The 21,537-nt window shown below is 30.9% G+C and overlaps 6 protein-coding genes across 11 annotated transcripts; 3 read left to right on the plus strand and 3 right to left on the minus strand.

The window, feature by feature from the left end:
- Window positions 1–83: 83 nt before the first annotated feature.
- Window positions 84–1,710, minus strand: LOC144468980 (uncharacterized). Its single transcript, XM_078178814.1, has 3 exons — window positions 1,541–1,710; window positions 1,236–1,459; window positions 84–855 (listed from the first exon to the last, which is right to left on the minus strand). The coding sequence occupies exons 1-3, from the start codon at window positions 1,574–1,576 to the stop codon at window positions 84–86; spliced, it is 1,032 nt and encodes a 343-aa protein (XP_078034940.1). The 5' UTR covers window positions 1,577–1,710.
- A 1-nt stretch (window position 1,711) lies between these two features.
- Window positions 1,712–3,437, plus strand: LOC144468981 (protein C3orf33 homolog). Of its 2 annotated transcripts, XM_078178815.1 has the most exons (6): window positions 1,712–1,794; window positions 2,328–2,416; window positions 2,476–2,535; window positions 2,613–2,814; window positions 2,871–2,983; window positions 3,048–3,437. In XM_078178815.1, exons 2-6 carry the CDS (start codon window positions 2,342–2,344, stop codon window positions 3,306–3,308), a joined length of 711 nt encoding a protein of 236 aa, XP_078034941.1. In that variant the 5' UTR covers window positions 1,712–1,794; window positions 2,328–2,341; the 3' UTR covers window positions 3,309–3,437. The 2 variants fall into 2 exon arrangements, with proteins under 2 accessions (XP_078034941.1, XP_078034942.1); XM_078178816.1 differs by lacking the exon at window positions 1,712–1,794 and having other exon boundaries at window positions 1,823–2,416.
- A 243-nt stretch (window positions 3,438–3,680) lies between these two features.
- On the minus strand, window positions 3,681–6,936 carry LOC144468977 (adipocyte plasma membrane-associated protein Hemomucin). Its single transcript, XM_078178810.1, has 4 exons — window positions 6,589–6,936; window positions 6,318–6,523; window positions 5,934–6,219; window positions 3,681–5,686 (listed from the first exon to the last, which is right to left on the minus strand). The coding sequence occupies exons 1-4, from the start codon at window positions 6,696–6,698 to the stop codon at window positions 4,375–4,377; spliced, it is 1,914 nt and encodes a 637-aa protein (XP_078034936.1). The 5' UTR covers window positions 6,699–6,936; the 3' UTR covers window positions 3,681–4,374.
- A 5,107-nt stretch (window positions 6,937–12,043) lies between these two features.
- Window positions 12,044–13,057, plus strand: LOC144469041 (uncharacterized). The gene is made up of 3 exons (XM_078178915.1): window positions 12,044–12,518; window positions 12,582–12,700; window positions 12,830–13,057. Exons 1-3 carry the CDS (start codon window positions 12,515–12,517, stop codon window positions 13,055–13,057), a joined length of 351 nt encoding a protein of 116 aa, XP_078035041.1. The 5' UTR covers window positions 12,044–12,514.
- A 163-nt stretch (window positions 13,058–13,220) lies between these two features.
- Window positions 13,221–17,242, minus strand: LOC144469039 (uncharacterized). 5 transcript variants are annotated; one of them, XM_078178913.1, is made up of 6 exons: window positions 17,022–17,242; window positions 16,283–16,612; window positions 16,086–16,216; window positions 15,768–16,017; window positions 15,594–15,709; window positions 13,221–15,482 (listed from the first exon to the last, which is right to left on the minus strand). In XM_078178913.1, the coding sequence occupies exons 4-6, from the start codon at window positions 15,911–15,913 to the stop codon at window positions 13,246–13,248; spliced, it is 2,499 nt and encodes an 832-aa protein (XP_078035039.1). In that variant the 5' UTR covers window positions 15,914–16,017; window positions 16,086–16,216; window positions 16,283–16,612; window positions 17,022–17,242; the 3' UTR covers window positions 13,221–13,245. The 5 variants fall into 5 exon arrangements, with proteins under 5 accessions (XP_078035039.1, XP_078035037.1, XP_078035038.1 ...); XM_078178911.1 differs by having other exon boundaries at window positions 16,713–17,242; XM_078178912.1 differs by having other exon boundaries at window positions 16,086–16,204; window positions 16,283–17,242.
- Window positions 17,243–19,034: 1,792 nt separating this feature from the next.
- On the plus strand, window positions 19,035–21,516 carry Rab1 (RAS oncogene family member Rab1). The gene is made up of 4 exons (XM_078177599.1): window positions 19,035–19,266; window positions 20,311–20,707; window positions 20,794–21,018; window positions 21,116–21,516. The coding sequence occupies exons 1-3, from the start codon at window positions 19,244–19,246 to the stop codon at window positions 20,992–20,994; spliced, it is 621 nt and encodes a 206-aa protein (XP_078033725.1). The 5' UTR covers window positions 19,035–19,243; the 3' UTR covers window positions 20,995–21,018; window positions 21,116–21,516.
- The last annotated feature ends 21 nt before the right edge of the window (window positions 21,517–21,537 follow it).

Raw genomic sequence — 21,537 nt, forward strand, 5'->3', positions numbered from 1 at the left:
GATATTTGTATTTTATACTTGTTAAAAATAGTATTTATCAGCTGACTTCTGTATTTGATTTGACTATACTATAGAAAAACGTTTCAAATAAAAAGATTTTGGTTCTTCTTTGAAATTTCTTTACGACGTGATATATGTTTATCTGAATGTTGTTTTTTTAACCTGTTCGTTTTCTTCGAATTATCATTAATCTGTTGTACGCTCGATGGCACGTAACTATTATCAAATTTCATAGACTTGCTGGTAAAGTCAGGTTGGTATTCTTCAACGGAGGTCTTGGTTCCCTTCGAAGTAGGAACATATTCTTCTCGAAGATTAACGATTGTCGTCGCAGTAGGTTCGTACGTTTCATATGACACCTTCGATGTATCAATAGAATTTGGTATATATCGAACGTCTTCTACTGTGTTTTTATTATCCAATATCGTAGGAGAATATTCATTCGATGATATTTGAATTCGTTCTAAAGTACTCTTTCTACTTGGTACATACTTCAAATCCGTGCACAATTTTTTAGTCGCTGGTGCATTTGGCACGTACTCCTCTAATGACTTGCTTTTCAAACCTTCCAACTGCAAATACCGTTTGACTCTAACATTCTTTGTTTTATCATTTGTTAATTTTGTATCATAATTCTCTGCTTTCTTTGGTAAAATGATACCATTATCTCTTTGGTTAATAGAATTGTAAGTACAACTTTGTGTTTTCTCCAATATTTGGTCATGAACTTCTTTCTTTTCAACCAACCTTTCTGATATTCCTAATTTTCCCGATTTTTTCTTGGCGGGAGATACATTTACTCTAATCGTAGGCAATGACACTTCGTCTGCAATTTCCGACTGCTCGAAGGTATATCTACGATTAAAAAAGACATCCGTATAAATATACTAATAATAAAGATTTGTTACTTTACGCAGTAATCATATTGATAGATTATTATTTATTTTTAAACACGTGACAAATAACTCGCAGTAAAATAAATATGTATACGTACATCTATTTCGATTTACGGGAGTTTTTTTAATGGAGGAAAGGGAATTAAAAGTCAGTTTTCGAAATTCTTGAATTCTTGTATCCCAATTAATTAAATTGGACTGTGTAATATTTCATGTTCAGCCATTTCAAATAATAATATTTGTTATAAATATATTAACTATCGTTCTAAGTATAAAATTAGAATTCAAGTTAATTTTGAAGTTATTATATTCAAGATACAAAAACTAGATGTGACTTACGTGATATCTAGTTGACGGATGGATCTTTTGCCTTTGCATTTCTCAGAATTCTGAAACAATCCTTCCTTACGAGCGTTCCGTAGAATTGCTCTCTCTAAAGTTTTATATACGGCTATCCAATCCTCGAGATCAAGCCATTTATTTGTTGATACTTTTTTCTTTTTAATTTTTATGATTTTTTCTTGAACAGTAACAACAGCGGTCGCTGAACAATTCTCCGAAGCCTGCGAATACAGCTTCTGTTTTACTTGTACAGGTTGCAGAATTGCCTGTAAACAGCTGTTGACAGCTGTTGATCATGATACCTTTATTACTTCCAAATATTGACCATCACGAAACATTTTCACAATATGGTCGTTAGTCAACGTTTTGATTAGTCTCTCTCTTTTGGAATTCACTCATTCGATGATTATACTATACAAATTATCCTTTTAATTCCTTTACTTGTCACTTGTCACTGTAACTCAGTTGTGATGTCACTGCGTATACTGACGCAGGTATATTACACGTGTGACATGGATGAAAGAAAGTGGAATATGGAAATGAACAGTCAATCTGAGTAAAATTTTAATATTGAATATATATATATTTAACATGTATTAAGAGTTATTACAATATAAAATTTTGACATAATTTTTCATAATTTTACAATATCATTTTGTTCAGTAAATTTTATGCTTTCGTACATTTTACCAGTTCATTTTTTATGAATTCCTGTATGTACATACCCTTACTGTAATATATTGTTTATAATTCTATATGTTAAATATAATGATGCATGCAAATATTTATAAGTAGTTTAAAAGGAGAAAATGTTTTTTACAAAATACACAATCATAAATTAGTGCATAATTTAGCATGGCCTAACATCAAAGAGGAAATATTTTAACTAGATATCCTCACTGTTAAATTATAGAAATTATTTAATTCTAAACTTGTGCAAATTCTTAATTGTAATTCTATGAATTTATATCAAAATATTGATAATCCATATTATGTGTTCTACATACAATGCATGCAATGAGTAAGGTCAGCTAAGATATTTTTATCCAACAATTTGTAAAAACACATATTCTATTTTTTACGGAAAAGGAGATTGATTAACGATGGGCTCAGAAGAAACATTAAGTATCTTTGAAAGATTTAGCATTTTTAATGAAACTCATATTAAAACGATAAAGGTACGTCCTAACCTATTTTGTTTAGTACAAAGTGAATTTTACTTGTATTTTAATTGTAGGTCGTCGGATATGGACTGTCTAGTATTAGTTTAGTAATTGCGCTCTACCGAATTCGACCTGTACGTACTATATGTATTGACAATACATCTAATAGTCGTTAAGTGTATTTCTTTATATTTTTTATATTTGTTTTTAGTTTTCTAAATTTAGAAATCCAATCAGTGTACCATCTCACTTTTTGCATAAACAAGTTCCACTTCAAGGTACTGTAAAGCGTATAGAGCCCACTTGTGGTGCACTTTTAATGGTCGATCACAAGCCATTAATAGCACTACCTCGATTGAATAATACGCAGTACTTACCCATTAAAATTGCTGGACTTAACATAACATCTAGTGGTAAGTGCTAATAAAATTTCCAAAAGTATATTCTATTAATTAATATTTTCATTTAGGTATTAATTGGTTACAAACAGTCATTAATGAAAAGGACATAAGTTTTATTCCTTTGTTTTCCACAAAAGAATATTTAAATTGTATAGTTACTACAGTATTGCAGCAAAATCAGGTAAAGTTTTTATTGAATTTTAATTATATCTTTCCTATTTAAAGTATATGTTATTTTTTTATAGGAACAAATAAAGATTGGTGAGGAATTAGTAAAACTTGGTTTTGCTTTAGTAGAACAAGATTCATTGAAATCGATGACAGAGTGTAAAAAAGTTTCATCTTATAAAAAACGCTTAATAAAACTACAGAGGTGGGCAAAACATAAAAGAAACGGGTATTGGTTTTTTGCTGAACAACCTACGCTCTTGTGGAAAATGCAACAATATTTAGAAGAAAAAATTGGGGGAACACTTCCAAAGTTTATAGTACAACTAAAAAAGTAATACGTATTCTTATAATAGAAATTAATGTATACTTTTAGTACTATAAATCAACGCTTTTCAATGTACACTTAAAACTTTTATATTAAAAATTTTTAATACTTATACAAATAAAGAATCATTATTTAGAAAGACTAACTTTATTATTATACCATTTATACAACCTTTTATCAACTCTCATATAAAAGTAAGAACAACATTTTACATCATCGTGCAACAAAATTAATTTTCATATGTACTGTTTACTTCAAGAAAAAATATTTACTACGAATTTGGTTTTCAATTAATCAAAAATCATTTTGTCTTTTTGCTTACTTATGTGCACGTCTATATACTTAACAGGCTTTGAATAGAAAGATATATCACACATAAAAGTAGAAAATGAAAATTTTAATGGAAGATATTATATTCTTTCGGTTACATTGAACAATTTTAATTAATAGTATGATTGAAATTAGACGAACAAATCTGATTTAACATAAATTACTATGTTATACAATCAGTTCAATATCTAATCTTATCCTATTATATAACATCATTTTTTGGAATGTTAATCAGTTAATATCAAAACAACAGGAATAGCTATAACAAAAATATTCTTTCCCATATTCCATTTGGACCTCATATTTGTTCTATTAACTAAACAAAATTAGAATTTATAAAATACATATTTTTATATCTTATATATAATATATTAAAACACGATACTAGCATTATTGTAATGTATCGTGATATGGAAAGATTTGCAAAAACAACATTATTTTCAACTTTATATACAAATCTAAATCACAGTCTCTAATACGTTTTCTGACGTTTCTATCGCGTGTATATAACGTGTACAATAAAATAAAATAATCTTATACTATTATTTCATGGTACTATATTAGAATAATATAAATGAAAGCAAATTCTATATCCTTATAATAGCAGAATGTAGGAATGATAAAAAAATATATAAAATTAAAACAATTACGTCGATATGTTTGGAATATATAGAACCTTTATAACATGGAATGGAATAGACTTAAGTTTTAATCCAGACTTGTGGTGACTGTCAACATATTAATATCTATTTTTTAATGGAATCACTATTTTTCTCAATTGGCTTGGATTTTTCCAGTCTCACTTCAGGAATACTTGTTTTTACAGCTTCCTCTGATTTTGATTTCATTGTATTTTCTAAATTTTTCTTTACTGAACCTGTTTCTACATTTGTTGTTTTTGGGTTAACATTTGTAGTAGAAGATTCTTTCTTCACTTCTTTTAAGTTCTCGTTTACAACTTTCTTCGAGTTTTCTTTTTTACCTTCTTCCAGGTTTTCTTTTTTCACCTCCTTTGTTGGTGTTTTTGAAGATGGTGCTAAAGAAGATTGTTTTGGGGCAGTAGTAGAGCGTTTTTGTTCTGTTGCTGTCTTTTGTGTGGATGGCTTTGGTGATGTAGTTGTAGGTTTTGGTGTTGTAGTTGTAGGTTTTGGTGTTGTAGTTGTAGGTTTTGGTGCTGTAGTTGTAGGTTTTGGTGCTGTAGTTGTAGGTTTTGGTGCCGTAGTTGTAGGTTTTGGTATCGCAGTTGTAGATTTTGGTATTGTAGTTGTAGGTTTTTTTGCTGTAGTTGAGTGCTTTGGAATAGATTCCTGAGCAGCTAGTTTAGGTTTAGAAGGCTTTGCATCTACTTTCAGATTGGGTGTATTTGTAACCGTTAAAAGTGGTTCTTGTTCTTTACTTTCTTTTACATGCGATGATGTTTTACTTTCTTTTAGTTGTGGAAATGCTTGGCTTAGTGGAACTCTCATTAGATACTCATTCCAAGGAGAACCAAGCCACAAATATCCGTTGTGTACATAGGCAGAAGATATGTCGTGTACTGTTTTATCATTTGAATAAATTGCATCCATAATATTTCCTTTTTTGTCCATTCTGAGTACTATTGACGATTTTATTGTATCTAAACTTCCTAATGTCTCAAATGAACCTACTGAATATATAATCCTTTCTGCATAGTAATTTGGATAAACATCTTCAAGCAATTTAAATGGAGCTTCTATTAGGTACATGAACCTGGCAATCATTTTTCTTAAATATGGATGCGGAGTAAGAGATTGAGGTAAAGCTGGATTTTCAGAATCTACAGATACAATTATAGATACCAGAAAACCACCTTGTCCATCACTGTGTACATTATCTGGATATCCAGGCAGAGCTTCTGCAAAAAATTCTTTTTGTCCAGCTTTAGGACCTTTTAAATGATATTTAATAATACGTGAAGCATGACCATCCAATGCAATTACAAAACTTTCATCATCAGCTAATAAAACACCATTTGCAAATCCTAAATTCTCTACTAGCACTTCATTCTTCTTTGTTGCTGCATTGTACCTAATAAGTCTGTAAATAAATGATAAAGTAATGATAATTTGCCACATCATTGCTGTTAAATGACATTATTGCAACTAATAAAGAACTAATATCATCTGTGTCATTGGTAGTACTTTTAACATTTGCTTTGAAAGTAAGGAAAAGTTTTTAACGTTTTGTAGCATATAATATGGTATTTATTCTCTTAATATCACTCTATAGTGTCATACTTTTATTATATATAGCCAATGGAAATCTTTGCATTTAATATTCTTACCTTCCTGATGGATTGGCAAATATACTATAAACTCCATCATGAAGAGGGAAGTTGGTACTTGAATCAGTCCAATAAATATCCCCATTTTTTGCAATATCCAATGAGTTAACAATTTTTGGAACTTTTCCATCAATGGGTTTGGAGCTGTTCACTATATTTGTAAACTGTTGAGTATTCACGTTAACTTTAAAAATACCATAATAAGAATCAGCAACAAATAACTCCCCTTTGTCATTAAACTTCAAACCCAAAGGTCTACCACACTTTTCTTCTTGCCATAATCCTTCTGCGAAAATGTATATCTAATAACCTCAAATTCATTTACATAGATAAGGAAGAATGTAAAGAAAGAACATTCATTTTTAAAGAACTACTTTTACATACCACATTTTTGGCCAAATTTAACGACTGGTACAATGTTGTTACCATCAATTTTTACAACATAACCTCCACATATACCGGTATATAATTCCCCATTATATGATGCAAAACTTTCCGGTCCTTTAAATTCTCCAGCAAATAACACTTCAGCTCCCCGTAACCGATTTTTCAGCTCAAATTGAAGATTTGTTTCGGAAAATTGTTTTATTCTAAAAAAATTCCAAGAATGTAGTACACATTTTAGTTACATTAATAAACAGATTAACTACCATACCTATATTCAGAAAATTCGGCTTCTGGAGGTAGTCCTGGTAAAAAGGTGATAACAGCAAAGAAAAAACCGATGTATATGATTGCCGTACCAATAGATTTTAAATATCCCATTGTTTAACTTGTTGTTTCACAATATTTTTGTGATTAAATGTTACTTTGTCAGAGACTTTCGAGATTATGAACTCGCTAGAGCTTCTTCATATCAACACGGGTAGTATTGAGAAAAAAGCCACTTTTACGTAACTGTTTCTTACCGGTGTTGCGGTGCAAATAACGGCCTTCACCGCTTTAATGGCGGTGAATCGTATGCGGCAAAATGCACGTCTCCACTCACTAAACCACTAAATGTAAAACCAAATGCCACGCGGACGGAAGATATTGCTACAATCGATTTCCGTTCGCCACACAATTTTTATTTATCGCCAACTCAGCACAACTTTTTATTACAATCTACTTTTTCCTCTTAATATTAAACGCATTTTTCAATATTTAAATATTCATTAATGACAAATTGAATTCCATATACATACATATATACATTTAGTCAAAAAAGTTTCCGTACACCTTTTAAAACGTAATAACTTTTTTAAAACTGTACTTGAATATTTTTTACGTGATAGAAGGACTATTAGTATTTTAGACAATGACTAAAATGAATTCCTTTTTTTAATTGTTCTAATACTTCGAGTGACAAAAAATTAAAAAATGTTTCGTACATCTCGGTAAATTATACGTATGCATGCTGAGAAGTTCTTCGAAATCGGTTGATCTTGAGACGAGTTGTAAACAATGAAGATCGCAATTTTTTTCCGAGTTTAGACACTTTCGACCAATAAGTGTGAGAGATCTATTTTTAAAAACTATTAAAACATATAGCTTTATTTTGCGTTAACCGATTTTTAACTCAGTCATATACTTTGTATTGCCGATAATAAAAAGTGCTATTATTAAATTATTTATCATACGAATTTGTTAGTCATGCTGATAAAAACGTACTTTTTTCTAATCTCATGATAAATGTAAAATACATACCGAAATTGACGTAGCAATTTAACCTTCTGACGGTATCATGACATGTAAATATGCATGCCTCTTCTTACTTTTGCTTAGTCATTTTGTATTTTTACAGCATTTTAGTTTTGACATATACTAATAAAATACATGTAATATATCGTATATAGTACATAGTATACATTATGTATAATATGTAGAATTAAAAAATCGTGTTAATCGCGCTGATAAGAGCGATGTATTTGTTCGGATGCTACGTGAATAGGTGAACCTCTCGGCAATGCTATTACTATCTCTACATAAGTATACTTTTATTATATTTACTTAATTATTCTTTGTTTCTACAGCTGTTTATTCTTCATATATTTAAGAATGGTTAAAAAATGTGTCAAATGCAACTTGCCCTGATTCGAGGGAGACATTCTATAATGGTCGAAAATTTTTGCTGGATGGTCGTACTTTCAAGATTTCAAGGTGACCTTTGTTTTTTTTGTACAACTATATGTTATTTTTATGCAATGATACTTCGGTTTTTGAAGATCTTTCAAGGCCATTTAACGCTGTTTGAAGCAGATTTTAAAATAAACTATAGTTTACGACAAAGCTCGAAATTGATAAGCATAGAACACGATGATTATGAGGATTACGACTCCTGACTTCATTTCATGTCTCGCTCCTCATAGTCGCCTCTTTCAGCACGGAGCCCATCGGGGTGTGTGCCTGTGTGTGTAATACGTGTAACATACGGGTTTCAGTAGGTGTAGCCTTCATGATTCTCATGTTGAGTGGTGATTAATTCCGAGGCTTGGTTTAAGACATAATTGACGGTGTTACTTCAAATGGAACACTTTGTATATGTCGTTTTTATTAACATGATCAACATGATTTTTGAATCCTATAAATATTATCATGATTTGTTATTATATATACATTACTTTTTAATCGACTCTTATTGTCCACGATGAATACGAACAACAGTAGAAAGTCGTATTTTGAAAAAAGTAGCTATACAATCGAGAATAATTAACGCAGCATGGCATATGTATGAATTATGAACAATTATCTAAGGATTCATAAGTACCTTCTATAGAATCAGAAATACGACGGCTTTTTAAGAAATACGGAGCAAAGACATCAACTCATGTTAGTCATGGACTTACGGAATCTCTTAATGATTCTTCGTGATTCGAAGTCACTAATTAAAATTTTCATAATAAAAACAATATTAATAACAGACTGAGAAGAGCACATCCGCAAGGATTAGTACAAACGCAAACGTAAACAATTACTCATCATATCATCATATCATAAAGACCTTGACTAGTTATGGTTAAGTTATACATACAGGGTGGTCCACGCAATTGTTACAAGTCATAACTTCGTTATTATTGCATTTCTGAAAAAATGCCAAAGGAGAAAGATAAATGGTTCAAAGAGCACTACATCTGTAGGCTTTAAAATTTTGTTTAGATGCAGTAGTGCATGTGCAATTAACAATTGCATCATTTCTTTAAATAGAAATGCATATATTTTTTACACTGATCGATTCTTCTGTTCATTCTAAATAAAAAATGATTAGGGTACTATGGCAAAAAAATTATTAGATCTCGAGATATTTACAAAAAATGTCTTTATTGAAACAGATATCCAGACCGTCGACAACCATCGCGACAATTGTTTTTCAAATTGAATAACAGTTTACAACACTGTTGTAAGTGCACTTACCAAACCCAAAAGAGAAGTTTCGAAACCAGTAGTAGGAAATGAAAAAAAAAACAGAGTGAACATACAACATAGTCATGAAACGTTTGAGCAATTTCTTCAATAAAATTTTTTGAAAACGTCTCCAGATCTAATAATTTTTTTGCCATGGTACCCTAATCATTTTTTACGTAGAATGAACAGAAGAATCGATCTGTGTAAAAAATGTGCATTTCTATTTAAAGAAATTATGCAACTGTTAATTGCACATGCACTGTTGCATGTAAAAAAATGTAAAGGCCTGTAGATGTAGTGCTCTTCGAACCATTTATCTTTCTCCTCTGGTATTTTTTCATAAATTCAATAATAAACGGAGTTATAACTTGTAACAATTGCGTGGACCAACCTGTATACATAATAAACATGTACAGTATTATTTCCTACTCCTGACACGGCATCGGGCCGCAACTTTCTAAATAGTCAAGAATGGATATAGAAATTGCTTCGCTCTAATTAACTGGCAATGTGACAATTAACTGTTGACCTCAAAGCTGACAGACTGGATGATACAAACGCTTGCTTAGAAGGATAAACGGAAAACCGGGCTGGAAGAGGAGAACAAGAACAACAGGGACACACGGATTTAAGAATAGAGTGTGGAGCATAAAGTCTTTAAGTAGGGGAAAAGAGGTCTCTGCTCAGGTATGTGGCAAGAATTTGATGTAGACATATAAAAGAAATTTTAATACGCCCAAATTTATTATCTATAAATTTAATAATAAAAATGTTATGTTATATATATAACATAACTAAATGTTATATAATGAATAATAATAAAAATGTTCGTTAAAATTAGTCTCTGTTATACATGTATTTGAAAGTGAATGATAATAAATAATACATAGATAGAGACAACATGTATAATTCATATATGTATACACTCCCAAGTTTATTTCATCATATCATTTCGAAACGAAAATACTTAATAACGTCAAACATACACAATGATTATAAAACCATGAAAGTGTCGAAGACTCGTTACATCGAAGATATTTGTTTTTCTTGTCTGTTTTACTATCTAATGTTTAAACAAAATTAAGTAACATAAATTGAGATAAAGAGAAATTTACGAAAAACAAATATTAAATAATTAATTTTCATTTCAGATGTCGTAGCACGTAGAAGTTGTACAATTCTTAAATAGGGTATCAAAAATCATGATTGCAATCCAGCCGTCACTATAACTTTTAATTACGTTCCAAATTTCTTCAGGTTAAGATCGCGAGTGAAAATTGTCGGTTGTTTTTTGTAGATGCAGGTATAGAATAGTCTCAGGAGCAGTTCCAAATTTTTTGTTTGTGGAGGATAAATATTCAGAAGTACAAACACTGTCGGAATACTACATGCAAAAAACACAAAATTTTTATTCGCAAGAACTTGTGGTCCAAATGAAGTCATCGAGGCAGCAGAAAAGGAGTCCACTCCATTGGATATATTCACAACTTGAAATTATCAGTGATTAATTAAGTGGTCAGTATTTGGTGATAGTGCTGTGAAAATAAACTCCGTTTTAACCATACCGTTCATACCTGAGGTCCCTTCGATCGTACCCATTGCTCGGTATGGTCATCGACCTGGGATCAACTGAACATTGCACAAGGTCAGTGTACCAACATCGTGAATCGTGACCCACATTTCCGAGTAGTAAATGTACCCTCAACTAAATGAGTGAATTTACTATTAATTATATTCTTTATTTATTAATCTTAACGCGATTATTTATTATTAAATTAGTTTTACGAAACGTTCGTTGACGAAGCTCCTTAATCTTAACTGTAAAAGGCTCAATTACTAATTAAAATGTCTGTTACGGTTGAACTACTTACTATTTCGAATTCGAAAAATTACTAAATATTTTTCAGACGTTCTAAAATAAGGGTGAACAGTGTTTGTTTTCAAATTATAATTATCCTGAAGTAAAAGAAATTCGAAAATGTTACGCACAGAGACTTGTTCTTTACTTTAAACATGACCCAGAACCGTCGCCACTATTTTTGTTAATAACTCGTAACAAAACCACGGATTGCATTTTCGCTAAAAAGTTACTTCAAATAAACTCAGAAACCCCTCATGACAATGAACCCTTTACATAATAATGTCAAATAAGATATCACATTTTATTAATAAACACATTGAAGCAGTTTGAAGACTTTTCGAACGTCGAAGATCGGTTTGAAAATTTGTTACATGTTAGCGATTTAAACGAAAGTAAAAGTGATATTGAGAATTGTATTGGCGATTTTATTAATCTTACTATTGCAAATTAATATGCCGATAGTGATATCAAGAGCTATGATAGCGCACAGCAACTATTTCAAAGACCTTTTAAATAGCAAATTTTCGGGCAAGTAATTATTTTTTAGAAAATGTTATGAAGACACTATTAACTTGCAACATTCTTTCATTTTCTCGAGTTAACATTCAAAGCAATGAAATAATTATCTAGGCTATATCCTGCTCAGCTTGTCGACATATTGTCTACAAACACATACTCCATTCTAAATTCGCTGGTAAATGTGGTCGATAATTCTACGTTATGAAAGGTACAAGTTGAATATCGCGCTGCGTAATTCAGATGGAGCACCAGGCGTACGGATAGAGGAAAAGAGTGAGACCGCAAGCATGGTAAAGGAAGACAAGCTACATTAGTCGTCAGTACGACTGGTTTCCCTTGCGGTTATACTGTTGTTGTGCTCTCTTGCTCAGTGCCACTTCCTCTCTTTGTCTAAAATTGTGCGGGCAGCACTGCTTAGCTGTGAAGCGTCAACCAATCAGAGAAAGGCAGTTTCTGTAGCATAACTCGAATTTCTGAGCCCTTTGTCCCTGGCGGAGCACAATGTATGAGGCACTGCTGTACAATCTATCTATATTTCATATATGTAGCTAAATTCTATAAGCGAGTATTGTAAGACAAATGAAGTCTTCGCCCACCGTGAACGTGATTTCTCATGATCTCTCTAGTGTATGTACAGATACTGTTACGGCGTACCGATAAGTAATAAGTAACCGTGTACCCGTTTACCATTGCATTGACGGATGCTGTAAACTTTAGACACAGGCAGTGACACGGACACCATTTGTTTACATAAGTATTTCCAGATTTAGGTTATTAAAAAATTATGATAAAGTAAATTGAATATCATACATTTCAAACAATGGGTAAGCAAAAAAAGTGAAATAAATGAAAAGCCATATAAATTCATTTGAATTTTTTTATTTCAGATGATCTTGAACAAAAATGCGAAGATGCATTGTATGAATTATGTGACGCTCGAGAGAGATACCCGCTCAAATGCGCTATTGCATTTCGAAAGTGTATCCAACTCAAGAATGAAATACAAGTACTGATTACTTGCGATAAATATTTTAAAATATTAAAAAGAACAATTTTAAAACAACAATTGTTTAACTTTAATATTAATTTTTAATTTAAGCAAACATTTCTTACAAATCGTGTGTAATTTTTACAGATGATGAATGTGGCTCAAAAAACAAACATAATAAATAACGTCAGTCTGGTAGATAATGTGGAGCAGGTTATAGACTTTAATGGTAATTTTAATAACGAAAAAGTAAGTTTTAAGCATTTGGATATTAAATTGAAAAACGTTATCAATGCATTAAATAATTTGAAAGCTGTTAAGAATCAAAATGAATATGAAAAATCGTGTAAAACCAATATACTATTAAAAAGTTAAATATATGTGATAGAAGAAATATTACAATTGAATCAATGTTACATTTTTTGTTTTCCTTCATATTCAATAAATGTATCAAATGTTCTAAATGTACAATTATTTCTTAATGTTAAATTATAAATCAAATATAAGATAAATTATACGACATTGACTAAAATATTTTTAATATTGTTGCATTTTGCCAATAGCTAAGAATTTTTTGCTATTATACTGTGAATGTTTTTTGTACTCATCCTTGTTATAACAACTTTGGCACCTTTTGTAATATCGTGAAAAAATTTTAACATTTCTATATGAGTATTACGAGTATGTGAATCTTGCATCATATTTACAGACTTTTTTGTCGATCTTAAGTTCAAATGTTGATTACTTAAAGTTTTTTTCTTTTTTAAATATAAAAGATTTTGATAAAATTCCTGTGTAACATCTTGTAATTCATGTGATGATAACTGTTCTACTTTATTAATACTAGTAGGCCGTTTATCTTCACTTTCTTTCAATTTGCTTCTTATAAGATCAATATTTTCATGTCCACTTTCTGATGTTAAAAGTGGTGCATTTATGTTGCTACTTTCCACTTCACTTGATGTGGAAGTGTGAGAATTTGTCAAAGATTCAGAACTTTCTAATATATTATAATACAAACTCAGCCTCTTTGCATTTATGTTGTAACTAAAATTTGTTTTCTCTGTTTCATTTGTACTATTTATAGAAGTAAGATTTGTTGACGACTTATTTCGGAGTATTTTTTGTATTGAAAGAGGTATTTGGTCTGTAGCTATAATTTCATTTGAAATTATTATCGGAATATTTGCCTTTTTAATATTATTAATTACATCTTCATGTTGTAATTTATGTTTTTTAGCAAAAGGTGAATCTCGTTCAATTGTTACCCCAAGTTTAGTTGATATTTCAGTACCTACATCATCCATTAATAAATCTTTAGTCGTCATATCTTGTATAGATTTATTTATTTTTCCAAAAGAAAGAACTGAAGATTGAGGAGAGAGATTTTGTAATGCTTCTGGTATAATATCTTGATCTTCTTCTTCCTCTTTCCATTCCCTTTTCTCTTTTCCATAATGCAAATCCTTAGTGTCAGTTAATTTTATATTTGTTTCATATGTTTCAGTATACTGATTCTTATTATGAGAGGTTTCATTTAATCGTGTATTAGTAAAACAAATATCTTTGAAGGAATAATTCACATTATTAAGTGTATACTTATTTCTATTTTGATATTTTAAAATGTTCTCTTGCATGGTTATATTTTGAGAATTTTGTTGAGTTTCAGATTTCTTAGGTGATTCTATCATAGTAATTAAATTCTCCAGTCCAAGCAAACTAGAATTACGTAGACATGTTTCTTGTTTTCTGGACTCAATTTTTTCAGAATTTTCTAACACTTCATCTAACTCTGATTTCGTTTTTTGTTCTATAACTACAGTACCTTGTGCTTGCCGGATAGTAAGCATTAATCCTTCCATTACTAAATCCGTGATATCAGAAGATTTTGATGTTATATTATCGTTGCCTCGTTTTCTTTTTGTAGAAGAATCTGGCTCATCAGTCTCTGCAACTACTAGGAGTAAATTTGAAGTGGCAGAGGTCTTTTCATTTACTTCGTCTCTCTTTCGTTTCTTAGAAGCAAGTATTGGACTTTTGGGATTAATTGTATCGTGTTTAGCGTCTTCGATTTCTCTTTCAATCAAGTATTGATAAGGTAAACTAGCAGAATCTACATTAGTAGAATTAACTTCATTATTATCCGATTCAGAGATATTACTTTTAATTATGTCTTCGTGCACTTTGTTACTATAATCTTTATTTTCAACAGTTTCTTCTTTTAAGATGTTCAAATCTTGCAATCTATTGGATACTAATCTATCCTCCTCAAGATTAGTTAATGTTGAATGTTTACTACTTAAAGTACAACTATTTCCCTTTTCAGATTTTTCATTACTGTCATTTAAATACATATTTAATTCCTGTTTATTATTAATGCCTACATTTTCAGAAAATTCACTAAGTGTTACAGATGGCTGAAGGTGATTAAAGTCTTCATTACATATTCTTTGTTTAACTAGCACCTTATTCGTTGAGTTCTTTATTTTATTTAATGTAAAATTATCATCTAAATGTTTGTCATTTTTCGATTCGAATACTTTCTCCTGTATAGTATTACACTGTTTACTACGTTCTGGAAGATCATTGTCAAAAGAGTGTATTAATTCTTTAGTGTTCTGAATTAAAGGTTGATCAGAATAAGTTGTTATAGTATACTTCTTGATAGCCTGTTCTGAGCTCTCTATAAGAGATATTACTTTTATAGTAAGAACAAATGCATGGGAACATGCTACAGCAGATCGTTCCTTAAATTTTGTCATTGCAAATATTTTATCATGTCTAGTCCAAGATGTATGATCTATTGTAGTATTGTAGTTAAGAAATGTATAATTTATAAGAAATATAGTATTCAATTATTAAATGTATTGTAATAGATAACATTAATTTTGAATTCATAAGAAAAGGATACTGTAGGTAACTAAGAGATTGTTTGTACTAAATTGTTGTCCCTGGCGTGGTGGATTTTTTATAATTCTCCTGATTATTTTCATTAATTCTTTTCCATATGTAAAATTTTTTATGGTTCTATAAATTACACATATTAAAATCAATGATATTTGATAATATCTTTCATAATATCTACCTAATTGTTCGATGATATTTAAATATAAATTTATATATGTTATGTTTATGACACAACCAATATGAACCAGGCACTGTTAAAACTGGATTTTCATTTTGTTGCATCCAATCAATCCAGCTAGTCTCTCGTACATATATTCCAGGCATTTCCTTTCAGGTATTAACTCTTGGAATAAAGGAATTAGTTTTATTGACTCCTTCCTATCTACAGATTCTTTTACTACGATTGTAAGGTAATATAATACCCTCTGCTGTAAATACAAATGCAATGATGCATTAATATGAGACTTGTTAGTTATGTAAAATACCTAATACTTACCCCTGTTATAACTTCATTGATGATTACATCTATTACTGTATCCCAGGGAACAAATTTACATGAGCTTATACCATACAATATTCGTTTCCCTTTTGTATATATACCAACAGATTCTACAACTGTTAATGTATCTAACAAGTGAAAAAAGGTCAATGTGATTGAAATATATTTATAAATAATGTAATTGTTCAACAAACCTTTTCTCACAGAAGTAAGAAAATAAATACACTGTAGTATTAAAATTAATATAGAACCAGCAAATGGTAATACTATATTAAATGTTTTCCACAATAACAATGTTATAAATAATAAAAGCAGAGTAATATTAACATTAAAATGAATGTCTCTATACAAAATAAATTTTATAACATGTTTAGATTTGGCACTTTCATCTATAAGTTTTAAATTACATCCATTCACACTTTGAAAACACAATTCAGATGGGGGTCCATCTTTAAGAAATATAGATGACATTAATAAATATTGTTCTCACTTTTATCAATAGAAAGTTCGACAATGTATATTCGCTAAAAGAAAATTGCATATTATTCTATTGAATAATGACATGGATAGCAGATAAGTTGATTTTCACTTAAGATCGTAAAATTATTAATAAGTGTTAAGTACATTTAACGAATACGTATATCCTTGGATCTAAATAAATCTGGTACTTCAAGGTACACAGTGTCAGAACTGACAGTCAACCACATATACATTTATCTCAATTAGAAACACAACGCTATAAGGAGTTATATTGATGATCTAAATTGAAAATATGCATTCACTGCACATATAGAGTAGATATCTATAATATTAGTTAGTTTAATTATTCTAAACAAAAAGAATCAAATTCTACATCGACGATCAAAATACATGTGTATGTAGCTGCTCATCTGACTTCAACAACTTGATAGATGCCTGATAAACGATAGTTACGTGACTATGTTCTGTATTATTTTTGTTATTGAAATTTGGTTTCAGGCTTTTAATTTTCTTTAATAAAAGTTTCACAAGTTTTTCAATCTTATGTACATTAATCTGAATCAAGTTTTTGACAGACTACTCTGAAACATTAATTTTGAACTAATTTCATCTTTCACGATTTTAGAATATTTGTTCTCTTTACGTCTCTAGAACATTCGACTTCGATGCTTCCGGCTCCCAGTTGCCATCTATCGCACGCTAATATATTTATTCTTATATGTTGTTACGGTTTTAATTGTCTGGATGTAGGGAATTTGATGTGGTTCGGTTGCCCGTGGAGCGCTGAACCGCTCTGCTCGTGAAAGGTTGTAGAGAGTTGTACAACTTTGAATATTTTAAGCAAAAACTGGTACTTTATTGATAGAGCTCTATGATCTACTTTCTTTGACTGTCGAATAAAGTCTGTCTGTATTTTCCCGAGGAAAGCAAGTTTTATTCCTGCGTTCCTTCTGGTTCTTCCTCCCTTGTCCAATAGGAAAATTGGGCTCCTCTAGCTGGATGCTGATTCGTCGGATGGCTCATCTTCTGGTTGCAGATTGGTGGTTCGGCGGTGCGCGTGCGGCTGGGAGTGCGCGACGGTCGAGCGCGCAGGGGCAAAAAGCCCGCCGAAACGAACGGAGTGGGGTATGCCGCGCGCGAAGACCTCGGTTCAAGGACAGCGTGAGAGAGAGAGAGAGAGAGAGAGGTCAGGGAGAGTTCCGAGAAGTCCCTAACTAAAGGTTTTCGACGTGCAACACTTTAGCGGTCCGGATTTGTTACTGTGACTCGTTTAGTTTGTGCAACATTGTAGAGGATCTTACGAGAGCCAACGTGACATTGTCTATATTCCTCGATTAGTCTTGCTAAAGAAAGCGAAGGCTTGACGATGAACTTCGTGGGAACTCTCTCATTGTCTCTTTACATATTCTCAGTTATTCCTCTCGGGCGATACAATGTCTCTATAAAAATATGCGATATAAATTTATATATACATTCGAACTTCCCTCCTGCCGCCATAAATTGAAACGTATAGTCTAGTAGCGTGGTCGTAATATGAACAAGTGCCTATGTTCGCGTCGCTCATGAAACGTGATAACGTAACAATGTACAGTGTGTGTAAAGGGCCCTACTCCTGAATATCTTCAGGCCGCAGCTTGATCTGTTAGCGAGGGCCGATACGAAAATTTTCTTTGCTCTAATTGACTAACAATTCAATGCTAAAACAGGATCCACAACTGGATATATGGACAGAAAAATGGTGAGGACGAGCGCGCCAAATTAGGAAGTAAGAATTCTATGCAGAAATAGGTCTTATTACCGTATATAACATTAAAAGACAGTACAGATCGCTAATTTACACTTACTAACTTAGAAACGCATGCGCACTAAAAATGCATTCTCGGCAGAAGTTGGAATTTTGCGTCTGATGTATCTTTACTGTCACGTTAAATTCAAATTTAGTTATGCATCATCTCAATAAATATCATCTCAATATTTATCCAAAATTAATACTGTTTACTATATATAATAATAAAGATTATTAAATACAAAAAAGTCTACATAAAGATTGATAATACATCATAACATTATGAAATAATTCCTTCATGTCTTAAATATTCATATAACTAACATTAATTAAACATAATTATATGTCAGAAACGAAGAATCTTCTTTCTATATGGTAGAGTCTAGTCGCTGTATAACAGTTTGAAAATACAATATTTGGATATCCATGAAACGTGAACTCGGATAGAAATATCTAAAGTGTGTCTTATAAATACTAATACTAAATATTTACATACACATATTTTCTATACGTGTGCATATGTACATATTACATATTCATACATTGCTACAAGCAAGAATCAATTGTTAACATATCGAGTCATTTGGGTCCACCTTATATTAAGTAGTGCGCAGACGTAGTATTCGGTTCAAATCGCTGATACACCGTCCAATAGAGTGAGTGAAACAGCACTTACTGCCATTCTGGCATTACGTCAATGGTGGTGGACGTCTCATACGCTGGATTGGGAGGAGTTACCGTGACCGCCATTGTTACAGGTCCTTCGTATTGCAGAACGTGATCTGTGAATATCGTATCATCATATTACCGTTTCTAACGTATTTGTGTCTCCAACGTAGAATTCAACGACGACGGTACACAGTATTAACGAACGTGTTCTGAGCATAGCATGTCCACAATGAATCCCGAGTAGTGAGTAAAATTTTGTTGCGCAGACATAAGTGTACCGAGAAACATTCGATTCGTGAAATATGTAATCGATTTGGTTCCAGTTCCAACAACGATCTGTCATGGATTGGTTGAGTCATTTTGATTTGCATATTTTATTATGTTAACAGAAGGGAATTCTGTATAATGCCACTGTCTGACAGATTCACTTTCCCCCTCTCCCCTTATTCTGGCTAGCCATATTTCAGAAGTTTATTATCTGTTGTGCTTTCTCTATTCTAAAATCGTTAAAATATATCTCACAATATCTCTCAATTAATTAATGGAAATATAATATTTGAAAATTCTTATACAATTTATATAATTATTCAAAAGATTTAGTAAAATTATTTTTAAGAGATTGATCTTGAGACAGTTTTGTAGTAAGAATGAGACAAAGTTCATTCAGTTGAGATAAGTGCCACTAACTTTGATTACTACACTATATTGTCTGTCTTTTCATAAATTGTATTTTGTTCAGCTGTCATAAATTCATTGTATACATAATATATCCATTGTATGTGAAAAACATTGCACAGACTGTTTTTTTAAGAAAATCGATTGTGATCTAGAAATTCGTGTTTCTACATTACTATCGATGCTTTGTTTATAATTTATGTGTCATTATTGATCTATTATGTAGTGTCATATCACATTAATCATCAGCTCTGTTTTTTTACGCGTTGCTAATTCATAACACATATTTATTTTGTGTTGCATAAATTAAAAATATTTCAAGAAGATAAATTATTACTTTTATAAATGAATATTTTCTCTTTTATGATATGAATTATATGTCAGACATTGGTAAATGAAATATGTAAATAAATACGAAGAAATAAATACATTTATTTTAACTAGTGTTTATTTAATTCATTCTTTGTAACAAATATTGAATATATTAAATGAATATTATGAGGAATTATAATTACTAATTTATAGTATTTTATAAATTATATTAATTATAGTATTTTAAAAATTATAATGTACAATATAAGATGAAATCTAATGTAAAAAATATTTTTACAGTGATTATTTGTTTAAATTGCTCTTAATTGGAGATTCTGGAGTTGGAAAATCTTGTTTATTACTCCGCTTTGCTGATGACACATATACAGAAAGTTATATCAGTACTATTGGGGTAGATTTCAAGATAAGAACGATTGATTTAGATGGAAAAACAATAAAATTGCAAATTTGGGATACAGCAGGTCAAGAACGATTCAGAACAATTACAAGCTCTTACTATAGAGGAGCACATGGTATTATTGTTGTTTATGACTGCACGGATCAGGAAACTTTTAATAATGTTAAACAATGGTTGGAAGAAATTGATCGTTATGCTTGTGACAATGTCAATAAACTGCTGGTTGGAAATAAATGTGATCTTCATACTAAAAAAATAGTTGACTATACAACGGCAAAGGTGAATTAATTTTATTATAAAATTTTAATTACTGAAACCAAAATTGGTTACAAGTCATAACTATTGGCATATTGTTATGATAATAGGAATATGCAGATCAACTTGGTATTCCATTCTTGGAAACATCAGCTAAAAATGCAATGAATGTGGAACAGGCTTTTATGACAATGGCTGCAGAAATAAAACTTAGAGTGGGTCCTCCATCTAGTAGTAGCAACATTCCAGCAAGTAAAGTGAAAATAGAACATGGACGTCCAATCGAGCATCCTAAGTCTGGGTGCTGTTGAGAAATGTAATTCTGTGTAACCAAAGTAAATAATTTCATACTTACCTATGCAACTTATTATTAGTTAATAATAAGATGAAAGATCTGTATGTTAACACTGATAGTAAATCTTTTAATTACAGAAGGACATCTTATGGTAGCAGTTTTGTACTGCTTGAAGAAAAAATATTACCAGAAGAAATGTGAAAGATAATGGAAGTTTCAGTTTATATTAATAAAAAGGAAAGAGGTGTGAAGCATTATCAATTATGGACCACTAACTCTATTGTAGAGTTGAATAAAAATAACTTTTGTTCTATCTTTTTTTTGATAAGAGAAGAACATGATCACTCGCTAACATACTTAGTGCAAAAAATCAACCATAGGAAAATTCGTCGAATTAGCAGGAATTAATTGATTTTATGCAATGATACGTTTAAAGCCAATTCAAGTTTATAAAAGTAAATTGAATAATATTGTGTATCGTGGTTATACAGATAAGCACTTTTTATTTTTTAGCGTAATTATAACATGTGTAATTGAATATTTCTTTGCCTAGCAAAAG

The sequence above is a fragment of the Augochlora pura genome, chromosome 4 (assembly GCF_028453695.1).
Source record: "Augochlora pura isolate Apur16 chromosome 4, APUR_v2.2.1, whole genome shotgun sequence".
Taxonomy (NCBI): domain Eukaryota; kingdom Metazoa; phylum Arthropoda; class Insecta; order Hymenoptera; family Halictidae; genus Augochlora; species Augochlora pura.